This window comes from Tamandua tetradactyla, chromosome 21 (assembly GCF_023851605.1).
Source record: "Tamandua tetradactyla isolate mTamTet1 chromosome 21, mTamTet1.pri, whole genome shotgun sequence".
NCBI classification, from domain to species: domain Eukaryota; kingdom Metazoa; phylum Chordata; class Mammalia; order Pilosa; family Myrmecophagidae; genus Tamandua; species Tamandua tetradactyla.
In genome coordinates, this window is record NC_135347.1 from 50068484 (window position 1) to 50088773 (window position 20290).

The 20290-nt window shown below is 32.6% G+C and overlaps 1 protein-coding gene across 19 annotated transcripts in view; it reads left to right on the top strand.

Moving 5' to 3' along the window:
• SSBP2 (single stranded DNA binding protein 2) overlaps positions 1 to 20290 on the top strand; it is a 345880-nt gene that overhangs the window by 313539 nt on the left and 12051 nt on the right. For all 19 annotated transcript variants that reach the window (XM_077139285.1, XM_077139283.1, XM_077139269.1 and 16 more), the window contains 6 exons: positions 652 to 687; positions 2573 to 2627; positions 6240 to 6310; positions 9824 to 9902; positions 12080 to 12108; positions 18391 to 18489. In XM_077139285.1, coding sequence (XP_076995400.1) covers positions 652 to 687; positions 2573 to 2627; positions 6240 to 6310; positions 9824 to 9902; positions 12080 to 12108; positions 18391 to 18489 — 369 coding nt within the window. The remainder of the gene's footprint in view (positions 1 to 651; positions 688 to 2572; positions 2628 to 6239; positions 6311 to 9823; positions 9903 to 12079; positions 12109 to 18390; positions 18490 to 20290) is intronic.

Consider the following 20290-nt stretch of genomic DNA (forward strand, 5'->3'; position numbering starts at 1 on the left):
TTCTAATCCCTAGAAAAAAGCTTGGTTAAGAGCTTGATCTGAAGGTAAAGGGGGGAATTTGTTACCCATATCTGATCCCCACAAATCAGGAGACTTTGAGAATATTATCAAACTCTTTTGCATTTATTATATTATTTTCTAGTGCTAATTTTAAAGGAAAGGGGGAAAGGTAAAGACTATATACCAAGTAGAGATCCATATTGCATGAATGGGGTATTCTGAAAGCTGTCTTTATAGAAAATGATGCTTCCCATCATGCACACAGCCTACAGGTTATATCTGCAAAGTCTACTAATTTAGAAACCTCTAGTTTCTGGGTTTTAGTAGTACAAATATATATTTTCTAATTACAGAATAAGGGTCATTAGTATCAAGTAGTGAGTACAAATGCCCTGAAACCAATATAATCTGAAGATACAGTTCTGTCTGAATTCATCTTGAAGAAAATGTTTGGTTTTTTTTGTAAATCCAAGTTAATATTGAAGTTATTCAGTTTTCTAGCACTCAAACAAAAATGCCCTTTTTCTTTACCATTCTTTTTTATGCATTTTAAAACTTGATAAAAGTCAGAAAAAAAAAATCCTTTTAGGTCAGTCTTCATACTGCCACATGAATCAAACTATGTGTTTTGTTTTGTTTTGTATGTTCTAGATACCATACTCCTCAGCATCTCCTGGGAATTATGTAGTAAGTACATTTGGGTTTGTTTGCTCATAACAATTGATGTTACGTTTTATTTGGGCAATGAAATAGTTGTCCAGATGTTAAGAAGAGCCCCTGTGTACTGGCCAAGAAGTGAACATCTGATTTGTATTGAGTTGTTTCGTCTGCCAACCTCAGTACATATGTTGATGTTCATTAGTGAAACAGTTATCAATCTGGCCAGAATTGCCCTGAGTATTGTTTTTTACTTCAGCATATGTTTCTGTAACCAGTACAATACACTCTGTCCAATCATAAAGGAAGCCATCCCAGTTGTACAATGATATGCTTGGGTTTGCAGTTCTCCTGGAGTATAATCTGCACCACCACCCCTCCCTCTCTCACACTACATCCCAGTTGTACAATGATATGCTTGGGTTTGCAGTTCTCCTGGAGTATAATCTACACCACCCCCTCCCTCTCTCACACTACATCCCAGTTGTACAATGATATGCTTGGGTTTGCAGTTCTCCTGGAGTATAATCTGCACCACCACCCCCTCCCTCTCTCACACTACTCCACCTAAGAAGCCATTAGGGGGGAAAAAGACAACTGAACTTTCTCCCAGTCACAAAGTGAGTCAGACAGCAGAATAATGACTAGTAATTTCAGGGAAATTTTTAGTTTTTTTGTCATTCTTAGAAATTCAAAACACTTATTTTCTTATTATTTTTTAGCACATCAACATTTTTCCAATAACTTATATAAACCTAAAGTCAAGTTAGCAGGTTTAGCATCATCTCTTGAGCTTACAATCTCAAGACCACCATAGAGGATAATCTGTTTCAATATTTAGGAAGAAATGACTAACAGAGAAGCAAGGATAAAATGGCAAAAAGCGAAATCTTTCCTGAAGAAATTTTCAGAGGTTTGTGGCTAACAGGAGTGGGAGTAAAGGAGTACTTAAGAAGATCAGTGATCATTTACTCTCTATGGATTATTTTTTATAACCACAGTGAGAAGCACAGTGTTTTGGACCTGTCAACTTACTGCTTAAAGAAAGGCTAACTTTTTTCACATTTTCTATGAAACAAGAACAAAGTAAGAAATTTGAATAAAACCTATTTTTAAGTCACTTAAGAAGGAAACTGATATATGGTTTTGTGAAATTATAGACTTGTTTGAAAGGAAATTTAAGTTGTTAATTAAGAAGAATAATGAAAATAATTGGTAAGCTGTGTCTGTATAGTCAGAATGAAGCAAAAATGTGGCCACTTGATTTGATTACTGTATATATAGCATCTGACTAGCTTAAATTCTAGAACATATTGCTCGAATTATCCATTTTAGCTATCTGAAATAACTGAATTAACTTTAGAATTATCTAATTTCCATTTCAGTTTGATTGTGTAGCTGCAACCTTAGTAACCCACAGCCTTAGCCAGCATTGCTCCAGAAGCATTGCAATTGGTGTTGATTGCCTGAAGGAAGAAATACCATCAATATATTTTCAAACATATGAATTTCTAATAGAATATCTTTTGGTTTTTACTTTCTGATACAAAATTTAAGAAAAATTAGAGTAAACTGAATTACAGATGCATGAATTATTTCTATTTTATGGCTTTATAAATGTCCTATTAAATGGTTTCTCCTTAACCTCATTATAGCCAATGTGATTAACTCAAAAAATAAATCAATGTTGTAGGTTCATTGTTTTTTGGAAACTTATCAAAATATTTTTGACAAATTTAAATTATGTTTTACATAATATTGAAATGATTGTGCACTCAAAGTAAATTATGGAAATTTATTTCCCCTTATTTTTAAATTGCATTATTATAGAGATAAGTCTAGCTTTTCTTCTGTTTTTTCTTATCATGTTGAATGAAATGACTTATTTTTGTTGAAATTTTTTACAATCATGTAGGGTCCTCCAGGAGGTGGAGGGCCACCAGGAACACCCATCATGCCTAGTCCAGCAGGTATGGTAATCCACCTAGTCACATGGGAATCTGATTATTAGAAGAAAATCACAAACTATAGATATTGTTTAGGAAGAAAGTTAGTAGTATTCATTATTTCATGATGAATCTCATGATCTCAGAAGTATATTACAGATAGCAAGTAGGAGGAAATAGTCTAATTACTTTACACATTTAGAAAATTCTTATGTGTGGTTAACAGATTTAATCCCCTATGAATGAATGTTGTGTTGATCTGTATGAATTGCCCAATAATTGATCTGACTAAAGGATTCCCTGAGACTGAGGAAAAGAGTCCATATATCCAAATCTCACAATTTAGAAAAAGTCTGCTTAAGTTAAAAATGAAATACATGAAACTATTACGTTTAAAATAGCAAAACAGACCCACTATAACTATCATCTTACTAAGATAGATATATATGTGCTTACAGATTATTTACCCTACATGTCTATAGGTATTTATTAGTTAACTAAGCTATCTACAAGGTAGTGGAAAAGGCTTTTTTTAATCTACTAAACTAAAATATACTTTAATGTATATATTATATCATTATTTTAATAGCTTTATATTTTCCTTTTGAGACTTTAGTGCAGACTGTTAAATGTGTTATGTCTTAGGCACTCTAACGCTGGGAGTTTAAATTATACTGCCCTCCAAGAAAGTGCCCTGGCAACATGTATCAAGAAAAGTTTCACATCCTTTAACTCTACAGTCCTACTGCTAGAAATTATCAGAAAAACAATGCAAGATTTACATAGAAGCAAACTCATTTGTTACAGTTAATGCTGAAATAATAGACATAACCTTCACATCTAATCTAATTATAGTAGATATATTAAGTAATCTATTTATGGAATGTGATGGAATGGAATGTAGCCATTAAATTTATTTTCAAAGAATCTGTAATGACATGGAGAAATAAATGCTTACAATTCAGTACATTATGATCACAACTTTATTTTAAACTGTATGGACACAGAAACCTCAGGGCTAGAAAACAATATGCTAAAACTTTACCAGGGTTACTTCTGGGTAGTGAAATAGACATTTATTCTTTTTACTTTGCTAAATTTAAAATATTTCACACAGTGTATATTATTTCTATAATTAGGGAAAAGTTTTTAATTATGTTTTGCTCTTAATGCCTATGTTCTTAACTGGTTTGTAAAATCTAAAATAAAAAGAAGTTATTAATTACCAACAAATTATAAATTTTGTTTTGTTTTGAAACTTTTTAATTAAGAAAAAGCATAAATTCACAATTTATACAAAATTTTATTTTGTTTCATTAATTCCTTGGAATATATCCATAAATATTTCATGAATCTCAGTCCTCAGAGCATCTTCACCGGAACTGGAACAGAATTCATAGAAGATAGAAATAGGGGAACTGATCATCTTGCCCGTATTTGCATTCTTATATGACCTCATTGAAGTAAATGTTTAATTTATGAAGTTAGCGCCTGATTAATAAATGCTTCACTATAAAACTAAAACCAAAATTTTAGGGTAGCACTAAATATTACCGGTAATAAGTAGGTTGATCATTTCTTCCTTTTAAGCCAGAATTGGCACCAGTTTATCTTCAAAACTTTTTGCATACTCCTTTATATTCTAATTCTTTATCATAGTCATTCCCCTAACATGATGCCAGTAGCCCTCCAGAATACATGCAGAGGTTCACTTCATTGTAAAATTTTTCTGTGTAAGAAGGGGAGTCAGAAATGTCCTAGAAAATTTTTCTCTTCAACTTTATTCCTCTCTATGTTTTTTTCAGATGAGATTTTACTTTTCTCCTTCAGTGATTTTTTATTGAGATATAATCATCCAAAATGTACAGTGGATCACAGTATCATCAGTAAGCTGTGCATTCATCATTACAATTGATTTTTTAACATTTTCATTACTCCAAAAACAATAAAAATAAAAGTAAAATAGAACACCCAAAACATCCCATACCCTCTGTTCCCCCTTATTATTAATTTTGTCTTTTTTTTTCCCTCTTCTTATTCATCTGCCCATACACTGGATAAAAGGAGTGTCAGTCACAAGGTTTTCACAATCACACATTCACACCTTAAAAACTCTGTAGTTATTCAATCTCATTAAACTTGATTCTTGAGATTGTATTCTTAGTTTGTCTTAAAGGTGATAATCCCTTTTTCTTTCTACATAATTAAAATATACAGCCTATTTTCCTTTCACCAAGAGTAAAGGCTTCCCACGTTAAAAAAGCAATCCAGGTTTTCTGAAAGATAACTTCAGTGGGAGAGATTATTCCATTATTTAAATGTAAGTTAGCAGACTTTTATTGTATGCCATACACAGGATGAGTTAAGACATGATCCCTTTCCTTCTCTTAGCGAGCTTATTATAACCTAATTAGAAGCAGGAAAGAAAGAATGAGACAAATAAAATATTAACTATAAAAATATTTCATCATATTTAAAAATATATTTACAAATAGACGTCAACCTAAGGTGGACATCCAACTTTTTCAACATTATGATGTATTAATCTAAAGGTAAAAATTAATGTCTAGATTTAAAGATCACTTTTTCAAAACAACTGATAAATGACACCTACTCTACTATGTAAGTGGTACACACTAAAAAATAAACTTGTTAATGTCTAATCCATAATTATATAATAAGAGAAAAATAATTGCCCATTTCTCACACTATGATTACTGCTATGAGAAAGCAAATAATATTTTTTCTCCTGTCTTGAATCAGTACAAAAATTCTGAAACACATTTATTTCCAAATAGAAAAGCCTATACTACATTATATTTAAGAAAACCGTATGATTGTGAAATAATAGAAACCCATATTTCAAAATCGCTATTTCTTCAATGTTAAATGTTCAGCCTTTCACTCTGGGTTTTACAATATAAAAACATATATACTCAGAATTAACATAGACATGAAATGCAAATAATTAAAATACTGTAAAATGCTACATATATATATACATTTAGTCTACACTTATTTTTATTCTAATAAATCAGAAATGAAATGAATGAAAAAATGTTTTTTAATTAAAAGCTGTGCTGGAAGAAGCTGGTTTTTGCCTCAAGCAAGAGAATTTTTAATCCAATTCTATAATTTTGTTCCATTCTTTCTTTTGGAACTATGCCAGATTATTCTACAAGCTTTTACTAATTACTAGCTAAATAAGCTGGGGGGTTTTTTATTGGTATATAGGAAGCCTAGGAAAATAATGAGAAATCCAAAGCTACTAATTCTGAATTTTTAAAGAGATTTTTGTTATATGTGTACATATAATTGCTTAAGTAGAGAATTAAAAAAGATTCCTTTTTTTTTTTTTGAAAAGGAAAATTTTACTCTAACTTTTTAGACTTTTAAAGACATGTTCCTTTTGGCCTGAATTATTCAAGTAATTATTTTTTACCATATACTTAATTTACAACTTCAGAATGATAATGGGGGGATGACTGTAGGTATTTGTTTCTGTACATTAACAATAACCACTTCATGTGCTTTAGCTGTTAAACTGTGTATATATCTAGATCATCTTTATTACTTTGTGATGACTTGGGTGTCATTTATTAGGAAAGGTACTAATTAAATACTAATTTGTTTCAGATTCAACCAACTCTGGCGACAACATGTATACTCTAATGAATGCAGTACCTCCTGGACCTAACAGACCTAATGTAAATATGAATTGTTGGTTGTTTTTTTTTTTAATTTTTGAAGTGTATTTAAAGACTTTCAAACTCTAATTAAATCCCATTTCCTGGATATTATTTAATCTTTATATTTTACTATCCAGGAACTTATTGGATATTAAAAAGAATCATTCTTTCTATGCTCTAGGTTGAAAAACCATAATATATAACATATATATAACAGAAATTTTACATCAATAAAATTTAAATGCAAAACTGAGCCTAATCAATTATCAAATGTTAGTGCCAGGTCTTATTTTACAAAAGAATACTCAGTGATTAAAACTATTTGAAAATGACAAGTAATGTATAATCATTTATGTAAAGTTCAATTTTAACATCACTAAATTTTCTTCAGTATATTTGTTCTAGTTTGCTAGCTGCCAGAAAGCAATATACCAGAAATGAAATGGCTTTTACAAAGGGGAATTTAATGAGTTGCTAGTTTACAGTTCTAAGGCCGAGAAAATGTCCCAGTTAAAACACGACTATAGAAATGTCCAATCAAAGGCATCCAGGGAAAGATACCTTGGTTCAAGAAGGCCAGTGAAGTTCAGGGTCTCTCTCTCATCTGGAAGGGCACATGGCGAGCATGGCATCATCTGCTAGCTTTCTCTGCTGGCTTCCTGTTTCATGAAGCTCCCTGGGAAGCGTTTTCCTTCTTCATCTCCAAAGCGCTGGCTGATGGATCTCTGCTTCATGGTGGTGTAGCATTCACTGCTCTCTCTGAATCTCCTTCATTCTCCAAAATGTTTCCTCTTTTATAGGATTCCAGAAACTTACCAAAACCTACCCAAATGGGTGGAGACGTCATCACCTAATCCAGTTTAACAACCACTCTTGATTAAATCACACCCCCTGGGAAATGATCTGATTACAGTTTCAAACATACAGTATTAAATAGGGATTATTCTGCCTTTATGAAATGGGATTTATATTAAAACATGGCTTTTCTAGGGGACATAACATCCTTTCAAACCAGCACAATATTCATTTATTTTTTTTTTTAATCCCAACAAAGTTGAGAATAAATTATGAAGTTGGATATGCTTAGGTTTGGGTTTTTTTACTTTTTGTTTTTTTAAGATTAGGAAATCTAGAATTTAAATATGGAATTTAGTCAGTTAATTTGAGTATTCTTAATAAAGAATATGGTCATGATTTTTAATTTAAGCTTATGAGATCCTCATGTTAACAAAAATATGTATAATAGTTTATAATTAATACACACACACGTATGTCTATAGGGTAGCTCAAACATATAAAGAATTGCCATAATATACCAAAAACCAGGAATGAAATAATTATTACACTTTAGCTTCCTAACAGTGAAGACAGCAAAGGGAAATCTTAGATCCATTTTGTCCAGTATGGTAGCCAATGGCCACATATGACTATTTGGTACTTGAAATATGGCTAGTTCAACTGAGATGTACTAGAATGTATAAAATACTCACTGGATTTTGAAGGCTTATGTGAACAATATAATGTAAAATATCTCATTAGATTTTAATATTTTATAAAATTTTAATAATTCAAACTGAAAGCATAATTTTTATATATTTGGTAGATAAGATAAATTAGTAAAATTAACTTCACCAGTTTCTTTTTACTGTTTAAACATGGCTACTAGAAAACCTAAATTTACTTACATAGCTCATATTTGTGGCTTGCATATTATTTCTGTTGAACAGCATTACCTTCAGTTATCACCATCTCTTTATATAATTATATAAATGTTTTTCAGAAAAAAGAAACAATATCCTGAAACTAATGTCCAAAGGCATTTTCACAGAGATCTTAACATGAAATATACTCAATATTTTTACTCAGTATTTTACAGAGATGTTGTAAACGATATAGAAAAGCTCTTTATACTTTAATTTCACATCTTCAAACTTGGATAAAAAAACTTGATTAATATTTAGTAGGGAGATGGGAGGGTGGAAACCAAGAGCATTTGGTATTAAAGACATTTTTGTAGGCAGCTAGGCCAATGTGATCCAAGTATGTTCCATTTTGTTAACTAGATACAAATACAAAAAATCCAAGAGAAGTGAATCATGAACATGTCAGATGCTTTCTGGGACCCGGCCTGCAGTGTAATGTGCTAAGCTAACCAACCATACGTACCCCCAATTATAGTGGCTTTTAAAATGCCACTGGGAGGTGGGGGGGTGGTCGTGGCGCACAGATAAAAGGGCCAAACCAAGTAAGTTCATGGGCTGTTGGGCTTACTGGCACCAGTTTCTTAGCCCAGATCTAAACTATGCTTTTGAGAAAAGCTAAAACACAGCAGTAAATTCAAAGTTAACCTCATTTACCTATATCACTGAGGTGTATACATTACAAATTGTTTAGTGAAAATCAAAACATAATGCTTTTTAAGATATTCAAAATTTTAGGCAGCAAAATTGGCTGGCAATCTCTTGGGAAAATTTATAAGCATGTGGCCTTATGCTCATAAAGTGATAGAAGACCATCTTATTTTCACACAAAGATGGTCATGTCCGAGGTTGTCTGCTGAGAGCAATTTTTGTTTTCCAAAAGCCTGTATGATTAGTAACCTCTACCACACCATCTACGCATACACACACCACATTCAGCATTCGGCACCAGAGAACATGGAAGAGATGTTTTTGGCATGGAAATTTATAAGAGCAGTTTTCAGAAGGCTGTCTTAACTGTTTTATATTTAAGTGAGGAAACTAAATGACTTGTATTCATATTGGCCTCTGGGTTTTCTCAGAAGTATTCCAAGGAGATGTGGGGAAGATTAAAATGGGCAGGCCAAGGGTTCTCTACCATCAGACCTACCACAACACATCTGTTCACATCTGTTTTGTACTGGACATCTAATGTAAGCTTTCGTTTGGAATGTTGGAATAAAAAGGAGTAGAACTCTACTTTAAAAAAACCTTATAATGTAACTGCTGTAGAATGTCCAACTGTCATTGAACTGTCTTAGTTGAGGCTGCAAAGAAAGATTAGCTATATTAAGCTATCCCCTTGTATTTAACCTATACGATGAAATTATTTATTATGTCCTTTTGAACAAAGATAGATTGTCTGCTGAGAATAATGTTAATATTGACATAATGATGCTGAATAGTTATTAATATGCCAGCACCTTTTCACTGCTTCTTAACAGTCGTCTCTGTTTAGAATAGCAAAATTTGTCTGTAGCATAGAACAGAATGCTTATCTTTTCATTTGTACTAGAGTACAAAGGCTGTCTAATCAAGTATATCTGAAGGAGAAAATTTTGGATAAGACAGGATTAGCCTGTTCCAGACCCTGAGAAGATGAGATGAAAGAGGCGAGGCAATTCAATCAGAGAATCTACAAGGCGGAAAAAATACTTGGAAAAATCTCCATAAATTGAAAGTGAAAATAAATTGTGGGAGTGTCTCACAGTGTTAATGACAGATACTGTAACATTGAGATAAGCAATTGTTTTCAATGTGATCACAGTCATTTTCTTCATTTTTTAAATAGTTTCCAATGGGCCCTGGGTCAGAGGGTCCCATGGGTGGATTAGCAGGAATGGAGTCACATCACATGAATGGCTCTTTAGGTAAGGATATTAAATTTGATGTTTAGTAATAAATTCAAAACTAAAACCTTACTTGTGCAAAGTGAATATTATGGTTTGCAAAGTTCTCCCATATATAGATTCTCATTTTGAAGTCCTTCAACTTTTGCCCTGACTGATAGTTTAATCTTGAGTATACTGGTTATGATGACTGGAGATCACATGAAAAGCAGAAATGTGAAAATTCTCTAAAATAGCTCATATTCACAGGTATTTACTTTACTCTGCCAAAATTTGTGACTGGCAGTGTTTTATGATAAAAGAAGGCATTGCTGCTTTCGGTATACGTATCATTAATGCCACTCCTGGAGGACTGCACTACTCTCCCAACCAGTTTCTTTGTCTCTAGTTTGTGGACACAGTGCTAGAAGAACTGCATTTCACTGCAGGAATTTCTCAGTTTTGTTATCCATTTTAATGTTTTTCTTTTTTTAAAACATATAATTGGCAATTATATTTTGAATAATCTGAATAATTCACTTATGACAGAGCACTGCCCACTTTGTGTTAATGATAAAGCTGATACTAAATAGTGTGATTTTAATGGTTCCTTCATAAATGATGCCTTCACCAAATGAAGCCAAGTATCTACAAAGTGGAAGAAAGTTTCACAATAGCAAAGAACAGAGAGACAGGTGGTACAGACTTGACAAGGTCACACAGCATACTATGTGTACAGACAGGCCAAATGCAAAACAAAACAACACATTTATTTTATATTTGCATATAATTAAGTAACATTATAATAAACTAATTTAAAACTTGACAGTGGAGGTGGGACTTTATGATGAATTTTTTTCTTTTGAAGAATTCATACTTTACTTGAATTGGAGAAACTGTGTCCATGAGTCACTTAGGTTGCAGCCAGACTGCACTCTCCCAACCCAGGATCAGGAACCATCTCCCTCTAATACTTTGTAAACCGTGTAACGTTGATAAACCAAGAAATTATTTGCAACACTGATAGACTTTCATGCTTTTAAGAATCCATACTTATTTTGCCTAGTATTCAAAGTCTTGATCTGCATTGTCCAATTACAGTAGGCACTAGCCATGCATATATGACAACAATTTTAAAATTAGTTAAAATTAAATAATATTAAAAATTTAGTTTTTTGTTGCACTTAGCCACATTTCAAATGCATAATAGCTACATATAGCTAATGACTACCATAAGATATAAGTACAGGGAGATATTTCCATCATCACAGAAAATTCTATTGGACAGCACAGGTCTAGAGTTTTATTTCCAGTTTATTGTAAAACAATTCATTTTCCGATCTTTTAAAATTATTCACAAAACATGACATTTGGTCACAGTAAAAAGATTCTTAGGTATATGATTCATGAGAATAGAATTTGCATTAGAATGTCACATATGCTTTGCATATGGCTCATTACTTTCTATAATGAACATTATTTCACATATTTATATATATATATAAAATCGCATATATATATATTCTTTAACTGTTTATTATACCTATTTACAAATTAATCATGTTAATAAGCTCTAACTTTGTGAATGATGACTGAATGTTTTTTAAATTGAAATACATTAATATTTTTATGCCAGTAAAATTAATTGTTAAGATGAAACAGCTTAAAATAAAACTAATATTATGGTATAAAGATCTGATTATTGTTGTCACCTAGTGCATGATTCCATTTCCTACTTCAGAAAAGAAATTAACATTGATTATTCATTTCTCCCAAGACTAAAAAATAAAACAGTATTACATTTGAAGTCATTTTTAGGTTTGAACCATGAATGTTGATTGCTGTCACATACTTAATATTTCAAAGAATAGTTACATATATTGTATATACATTTTATAATTTTGAATTGAATAGGAAATAGAAATGATTTCTCTATTTCACCTTCAAGAATCTATGACTATGATTGTTTTCTTCATTCTGCCATTATCAAATAAAAAGAAAATAGATGATTGGGAACTTAAGGTAGAACCCTTCCTTTTATTTGCCATCAGGTAATACTGATTGACCGTCAATACAAGAGAAAAGTAATTTTTTAATATTCAAAAACACAAGAGATATTCATGGGAACATACATGTAACATACTGCATTTATTTAGAGGAGCACTTAATTTATTAATTAAATCACCTAATAAAGGTTTTCTTTTCATAATTTGTTTCAGGCTCAGGAGATATGGACAGTATTTCCAAGGTGAGTATTAGGTGTTCTCTATATGGTTTGTTAACAGTATTTCAACCACACATAACTCTCATGAAGGTTATAGAGTAACCTTAGGAATTTTGTTCTTAACAAGAGTTTGAAAGTAGAAAGCCAGGTATAATTAAGTAGAATTGAAATATATTAATGTATAAAACATGTGGAAAAGTGTAAAAATGATTCTCTTAAGATTGTTCTCTTAAGATGCAAAGGTTCACTAACAAGAGATACTCTTATGCAGTTAATTGATATCCAAGTCATAATCAGTCTAATCTCATTATGTTGCATTTGTAAAGCAAAATGTCATAGGTTACATAATCTTTTGAAAATGTAAAGAAGTCTTGAGCAATATAAGAAGAGGTAAATTTGAAAAAATTGGTTACTGGGTCATAAGGGCATTGCATTATACATCTCATTAGCCTTTCAAACCTTCATTACGTAATGCTAATATCCTCAGTCATTATGCTGATTCTCCAAAATGATTAAAAATAGTAAAGAATAGTTTTATTAAAGTAAGTAGGAAAGTGAGCCTTGCGATAGTATGTGTCATCATTTTTCCTCCCTCAATAGTTTATCTAAAATCAAGCCTTTGCTTAAATGCCTTATATTTTAAAAAAAAGAATACCTAATTACATTTTAGGTGATGATGAATTTCAGTTAATTCTGTACATGCCAAAAATATATTTTTATTGGTTGATAAGAGCTAATAACTACTACTAAAATGGCTCTTAGAAGTTCACTTTTTATCAGTAAATACAGAAATTCTTTAGAAGATGGCTTCATTTTTTACTCCATTTCTAATTCATATTCATGAATAGTAAAGTTCCTAATGCCAAGGAAAATAAGATAAATAAGAAAATAAGGAAGAATGTACAAAATATTTTACATTAAGACCATGCAAAACAAAGTTACTGGCATTCTGACGTTATACCTGCACTTGTCTAACAAGTTCTGTATGCGCTTTGGATGTCTGTGTTTAGAAACCATAAATATTTATAATGGTCACTAGCTTACCTCTTTGAGTGTTAGGGAAGCTTCGAAAGGCCTGTTGGCAAAATAACATTCCCTATATAATTCCATTAATGCCCTTCTCTGGGAAGCACCTTGCAAGTCAAATGAGCAGGATTGTACTGGCTCTCTGAAATGATTCTAACAATTGATATTAGCTGAATTGTGCTTTATGATCATGAGTAAAATTTCTAATGTCATATTTGAGATGCATATTTTACTATCTAGAGTTGATTGTTAATTACACAAGGTTGGGGTCATCCACATTGCTTTTGGCCATATTCCTAAAAATTTCCACTGACAACCAGGTTATGGTTAGAATAGAAGAAACAGTAGAAACAAAATTCTTTATGTGAAAGTACTTGGTAATTTCACTTTAAAATTTAAAATAGAGTCATAATGATGAATTAAATGCCATCTTCTAGTCTGCCCTTATGTCAGACTGTTTTTATTCCTTCTGTATTTGTTCTTCCATTCCTATTCCTGAATACAAGGTTTTTCTATATATGGTGCCCACTGCTGAGAGCATTCTCCTGCTTAATGGTGTACTGGTTTTTCTCTAAGCATTGACTGACCACCCACCATGCACTTTGGGGTACTGGGTACTGCCTTTATGCACTATGCGAGATATGAAACTTTTAAAATGCAGACATAGTCTCCGTCCTCAAGTATCTCATATTTAGGCAAGAGTGCCTTCATTCAGTAAGCATTAATGGGCCAAAATTACTCTGGCTCTCAGAATCCAAAACATGAACAAGATGAGGTCTCTGCCCTCAAGAAGCTCAGTTGAACTGAGGAGACTGAATAAATACAATAAGGAAAAACTTACAAAGCCCCATGCATTTAAATTAATATAAGATGATCCCTAGTAATAAATATCCCACTGGCAACGTACTAGAAATGGCTAGTTGCATCTGCATTCTGGTGAGCTTCTAGGCAGCTCACTTCTGCACTGCTCGCCCCCTTAACCACTCCAAGTTCATTGGCTCCCAGCTGTAACCCGGATGGGACCTGGAGGATGTTGCCACTAACGTCTGTCCCTCCTCCACCACATTGTAGCCACTGTCTCTCTTATCATCAGCATCGTGCACATGCCATTGTGCTCCCCAAACCCCCTGCAATTGTTTTCCCTCCCTGCCTCTTAGTGTTCACAGCCTGTTCCATCTTTTTAACCCCAGGTATGCACATAGTCACTAACTCCAGTTTTCCCACCCTTCTTCCTTTTCCCACACGTCCAGCTATCTCAAGAAATGCTTTCATTTTCTATTTTTTCCTGAACTCCTCTTTCCCTCCTATTCTTTTCCTAGTCATTCTTCTTTGTGAAGCAAAAAACAAGCTTGGTCATTACTGCTAAGCAATTTTGTTCAAATGGGTCTTCACCTACATGTTCTTAGTTCTCCTGTTAACTTTATTTTTGTCAAGAATCAGTATTACGTATATATATATATCTATAGATATAGATATATATCTATAGCTATATATAGATATAAAACTTCTGAATTGTCATTTATTAGTACTACATCAACTCTTTAATTTTTTTATTTTAAATATGCTTTAGTTTATCCATTTTATATGTAAGAAAGGGTTTACTAAATCAAGAATCAGAAGTGTGGTGCTAGTACTTGGGAACATGTCACTTAATCTTTCTTAGGCTTAGTTTCTTCAATCTAAAATGGAACGTGTAATTTATTTCCTGCTTCATAAAATTGTTGATAATCAAATGTGGACATGTGCCAAGGACTATTAAACGCTATACAGATACTAAATGTCCTCCTCCTTATTAATTATACAATCCTTAGTGGACATGGCTAGGAGCTCACACTCTAATGACTGTACTTTGACAGCATTATTTCAGTGGCAAAAGGAGCTTAAAGTTCCAAGTGAATAATTTCAAAATTATCTCCTGCTCAATTAAGAAATACCTAGTAAAACACTTATGTCTCTCAAGATACAGAATTCATCTTTAATTTAGATACTCTTAGATGCCTTTTTTAAATGAAATGTGAAATTCCTTTCATCCCTTTTGCAATTAAGAAGACACCCATTTAATCAATGGAACAAAAACAATTTTCCCTTTGAGAGGTGTTTTAGAGGTAGGTGGTGAAGAGGAGCATGTGGTGTTTTTGTGCATACAGTTCTTGTCTTGATGATGAAATCTGGAGACACTGCACACAAATGTTGCTACAGTTGAATATAACATACACATATTTCACTGAAACCCCACAGCCTGCTCTGGGCTGACTTTTGGGATTACTGTCTTAGCTGTTCCTCTGATACCAATATTGAGTGTGCTCTTTAGCCTTTTATTCTCATCCTGTCACTCAGTGATCATGGATAGCACAGTTTCTCTCAAGACTCCCCACTGAAAACATTTTGTTGTTTTCACTACATTTTGCAGAGAATACTTCAGTTAAAAAAGCAAAAACATTTTGTCTTATCACTTTAAGCTTTTCAAAATGGCCTGTGAGCTGGATGAGAGAATAGGTTTCAGAGATGTGATATTAGTTCAATGTTATATGTTAAATGCATCCCTTTAATTTTTTCTCAGTGTCCTCATATACCAGAAAAAGTACAATCTGAGCCATGATGCTTTGAGGAAATCACGTGAAAAGCAAATTATAACACCCGAATTATTTTTTTAAATATTTAAAATATGAAGAGTTCAGACCCAGAAATTCTGCTCCTGGGTATTTTTCCAAAAGAACTGAAAATAGGTATTCAAATAAAAACTTGTATATGAATGTTCATAGCAGCACTATTCACAATGGCCAAAAGGTAGACATGACCCAAATATCCATACAGTGGAATAATATTCAGCCACAAAAATGAATGCAAAACCGACATATCGGGCGGGCCGCGGTGGCTCAGCGGGCAAAGTGCTTGCCTGCTATGCCGGAGGACCTCGGTTCGATTCCCGGCCCCAGCCCATGTAACAAAAACGGAGAAACAGAATACAATAAAACAAGAAAATGTTTAAAGATGTTTCCCTTTCTTCCTTCCTTCCTTCCTTCTATCCTTCCTTCCTTCTCTCTGTCTTTCCTTTAAAAAAAAAAAAAAAAAAAAAAAAACCGACATATCCTACAACATGGATGAACTTTGAAAACATTTTTCTAAGTGAAAGAAGCAAGACACAGGGTCACATATTATATGGCTCCATTTATAAGAAATGTTCAGAATAGGCATAATCGCAGAGATAGACAACAGAGTAGCAGCTGCCAAGTGCTGGGGGGAGGGGGACTGGAGGAATGGGGAGTGGCTGCGTACTGGGCACCAGTTTTCCTTTTGGGGTGAGGAAAATGTTCTGGAACTAGATAATGGTATTGGTTGAACCACATTTTGAATTTAGCAAATGTCACTAATGGTAAATTTTATGAGCATTTTACCACAGTAAATAAAATATTAACAATGCAATGTTATTTTCAAATTCTGAATGTTTTTAAATCAGCACTTTGAGTCAGGAATCATATTTGAAATCAACTATCTTTTAAAATTGTAAATCAAGAAATGACATTAAAAAATACTACAACAGAAAAAAGAACACCCCAACAGAGTCAGAGAGAGGTGATACCTTTCTGAGGATACCTCATACTGCTGAGGATGGGAATGTTGGACAAGAGAGCTCATTCCATTACATTTATTTAAGTATGTAAACAGATACAGCTCCCAAATGCAGTCTTAAAATTACTCATTATATATATCAGATTATTTTTTATTGATATTACCAGTTTCTCCATTATGTATTAAATGACATAGATCTGTCTTCACCAAAAGGATTTTTAGATTTTGTATAAATCTTACAATATTTTTATAAATTTAGTTTCCTTTTTGAGCTACGTTAACATTGTCATTCCTGTTTTCAAAGTGCAGTTTATTAATTAATACTTGATGAGCTTTATTTTTTAAGACAGTATATTTAGTTAAATTTAATGTTTTTTTTTTCAGGAAATCAAGTTATCCATGTTCATTTCAAAGTACTGTTGCTTTTCCATGTACTTGGGTAACTAGCATTTTCTGAAAAAAAAATTTATCAAAAAAAATAGAATCATCTTTATGCTATTAACCCTGGCTCCTCAACCCCTGAGGTTCACCGGCATATAGAGCTCCTGCGGACTTCAGAGGCTCTTTGCTCTCAGCCCCTCCCTGTGGGGTGCACAGCAAGACAGACACAAGCTGTATTTCCCCCAGTTCATCTACCTGTACCTGCCTTATAGTTTAACTGTGTTCTTAAAAAATACATATTCTTCTGGGAATAATTCATTCATGAAATTTTAATTTTTATGACATAACTTGCCTTTAGTTAAATCAAAATCTTCTGAGCAATTTTCTTAAAACTTATTCCAAAACAGAATACAAAATGGCAGTGGCTTTAGGGGGAAATCTAAAAGCTTTCTTCCATTTGAGATAACAAAAATTTTTAACCTTTAAGGTTTTTTACATGCCAGTAAATTAGACCTTAAAAAATATTTCCCTCAATCACAGTTAGAATATTATATAAACAGATTTTATACACCAGTGCTATTCGGTATTTCCTTTCAGTGAGGGAGTATCAGCTATCCTGGCATAATGGCAAAAATTGCACAATAATAATGAAACTAGCACATTTAAATAGAACATGAAGCAATGTACTTCTTAGTATTTGATTAGATTGCTAATATCAGTCATTTTATCTTAAAGAGAAGTTTGAAAGTAAATTTACCCTAAACTAATGATAGGGGAAGATTCTGAAACAGTTTACTTTTGTGCCTCTATTTCCTTTAAAAGTAACACTTCTCCAGTCCTAAGGTGTCTCCTTAACTACAGTGGTTAACTTTCTTCCCTTATTCTTGATGATTCGCATCAAAAAAATAGTTGAAATAGCAATATATATAAAGTGCATACAGAATTATTTATTAAAAGTTATTTTTGCATTTTGATTAATAAAACAACCAAGGGAACTTATTGTCCCCTTTTGCCTTACCGGAGAGTGGGTTTTCTTCATCATGGCCCTGCTGAGAGTGTGCTTACACTCCAGAGTTTCCGAGTTCTCTGAGACAAGGGTAGGAAATGGAATAAATACTGATTCTAAGACTAAGAAAAAAAATGTGGTAGTTATGGTTTTTAGATTTTTTTTTTTATTTCATTTAGGAAAGCAAAGAATGAACTAGAACACATGGCAGAAGTCTAAGATTGGAACTGTACATCTGTTTTGCCCTTAGAGATGTTGCTATAGATTTCATTTATGAAATAGTAAAAATCTTCAACATTGCCTTGTTTTCTATTTGTTTACAGAATTCTCCCAATAATATGAGCCTGAGTAATCAACCGGGCACTCCAAGGGATGATGGTGAAATGGGGGGAAATTTCTTAAATCCTTTTCAGAGTGAGAGTGTAAGTATTCCTTTAATTATGTTATACCCAGATTTTATTTCTGAAGCTCTAATAAAATAAATGCATAAAACCATTTTACCACTGTTTATCTACATTCAATAAGATTGATCTTTTAAAAATTAGAAGAAACGTTAAGAATTTTTTGAAAAAATTAAAAAAAACATTTACTTCTATGTACACATTTTCAAAAGCCATAATACTAATTTTCTGGGAAAGAACAAAATGCAAATAGGGTGCTTATTTGATACTGCTTATAAGTTTTCATGTTACTAAAGTACAGCTAGGCTTTGCAAACCAATGTCTGTTCTTAGTGCAAGCTTTAAAACTCCAAAAGTTATATGTCTATAAGTATGTCCTTTCTTCATGTACTAGGCCTCACTGGACTAAAGGCCAGTATCAATGGTCTGTTAACCTGCTGTTTATATTTTACTTGAGCCGAATACAGTCATTTTTTGTGTGTGTGATTACAGTATTAAGCAAAAGCAGTATCATTCTATATCTCCACAGAAGTAGACAAAAGCAAAAATAAAAGGAATAAAATGCATTCATTCATTTAACAAACAAGTACTGAGCACTTACCACATGCCAAGACAATAAGCAAGCACTAGGCCAAAAGGACAGTATGGTACTTATTCTCGAGGATCTATTATATAATAGAGTGGTTTAAAACTAAGATTATCTATTAGAATCACCTACAGAATTTTTTTAATTCTGCTTTCCAAGAACCCTCCCTATATCTACTCAATCAAAATTTAAGGTGAGGCTAGACATACCAAGATGTTGGAAAAGCTTTATCATTGATTCCGTTGTACATTCTCTGTTATATTCACTGAATATAACATAAAAGATATCAAAACCAAGCTAATTCCATCTTTGTAGTGATTAAGTGCCCTTGCAAGCTGTGCCAATGTTAAAGTTTATTATGAAGGCTGTACGAACCACAAACACAAGCAGATGAGAAAACTACCCGCATTTTGCCTGAGCTCAACTTTTCAGAGGTGATAACCATCAGAATTTGAAGCAATAGCTAAATATAGTATGTCTGCTTTTGCACACGATGGCTGAGAAGTTCCAAAATGGCAGCAAGATTCAGTGTTAAATGGATTCTTTTACTTCTTGGTTTCAACCTAGGATCTCTGCATGGGCCACGACTCTTACCCTGTTTTTAGACTTTGCTTCTTTAAAACTAGAAGTAAAGTTATGCTTATCTTCAGTTTGTTATATTTGCAGGATATATATGATTAATAGAGACAAATGAGATAGCAATAAAAGTTTATATAAAAAATTTAAAGATTTGGCATTGATGTGGAAATAGAAAAACATAAAAAACTGTATAAGTCATAATGTTTAGAATGTTTGAATTTATTTTTTAGATCCTAGTTCTTTCACTGGTTTTCTGTAAGACTATGGATAAATTAGTTCATTTTCCTATGTTCATTTTATCTAATTTAAGAAATTTATTTCCTTTTTTAATTCCTCCAGCAAGAAAATGGTCTATGATATTTTAGACCTATGAAGTCGATGATAATTTAGCTCAGTTCAGTTTAACATTTATTGAGTTTGCTATATGTAATGTACTAAAATAAGGGCAGTTATTCTGAGATAAATATAATACATCCCTACCATCAAAAAACCCCACAATCTGATGGGAAAAACAGATGTTTACCCAGTTAACTAAATCATAAATCAGATTAATAAGTGCTGTAATTTGTATAAACCATGTGTTTTAACAGTACAAAGGAAATGACCGATTTTGGCTTGGAGAAAAAAGCTTTTTAAACAGGTTCAGCATGACTTTAAC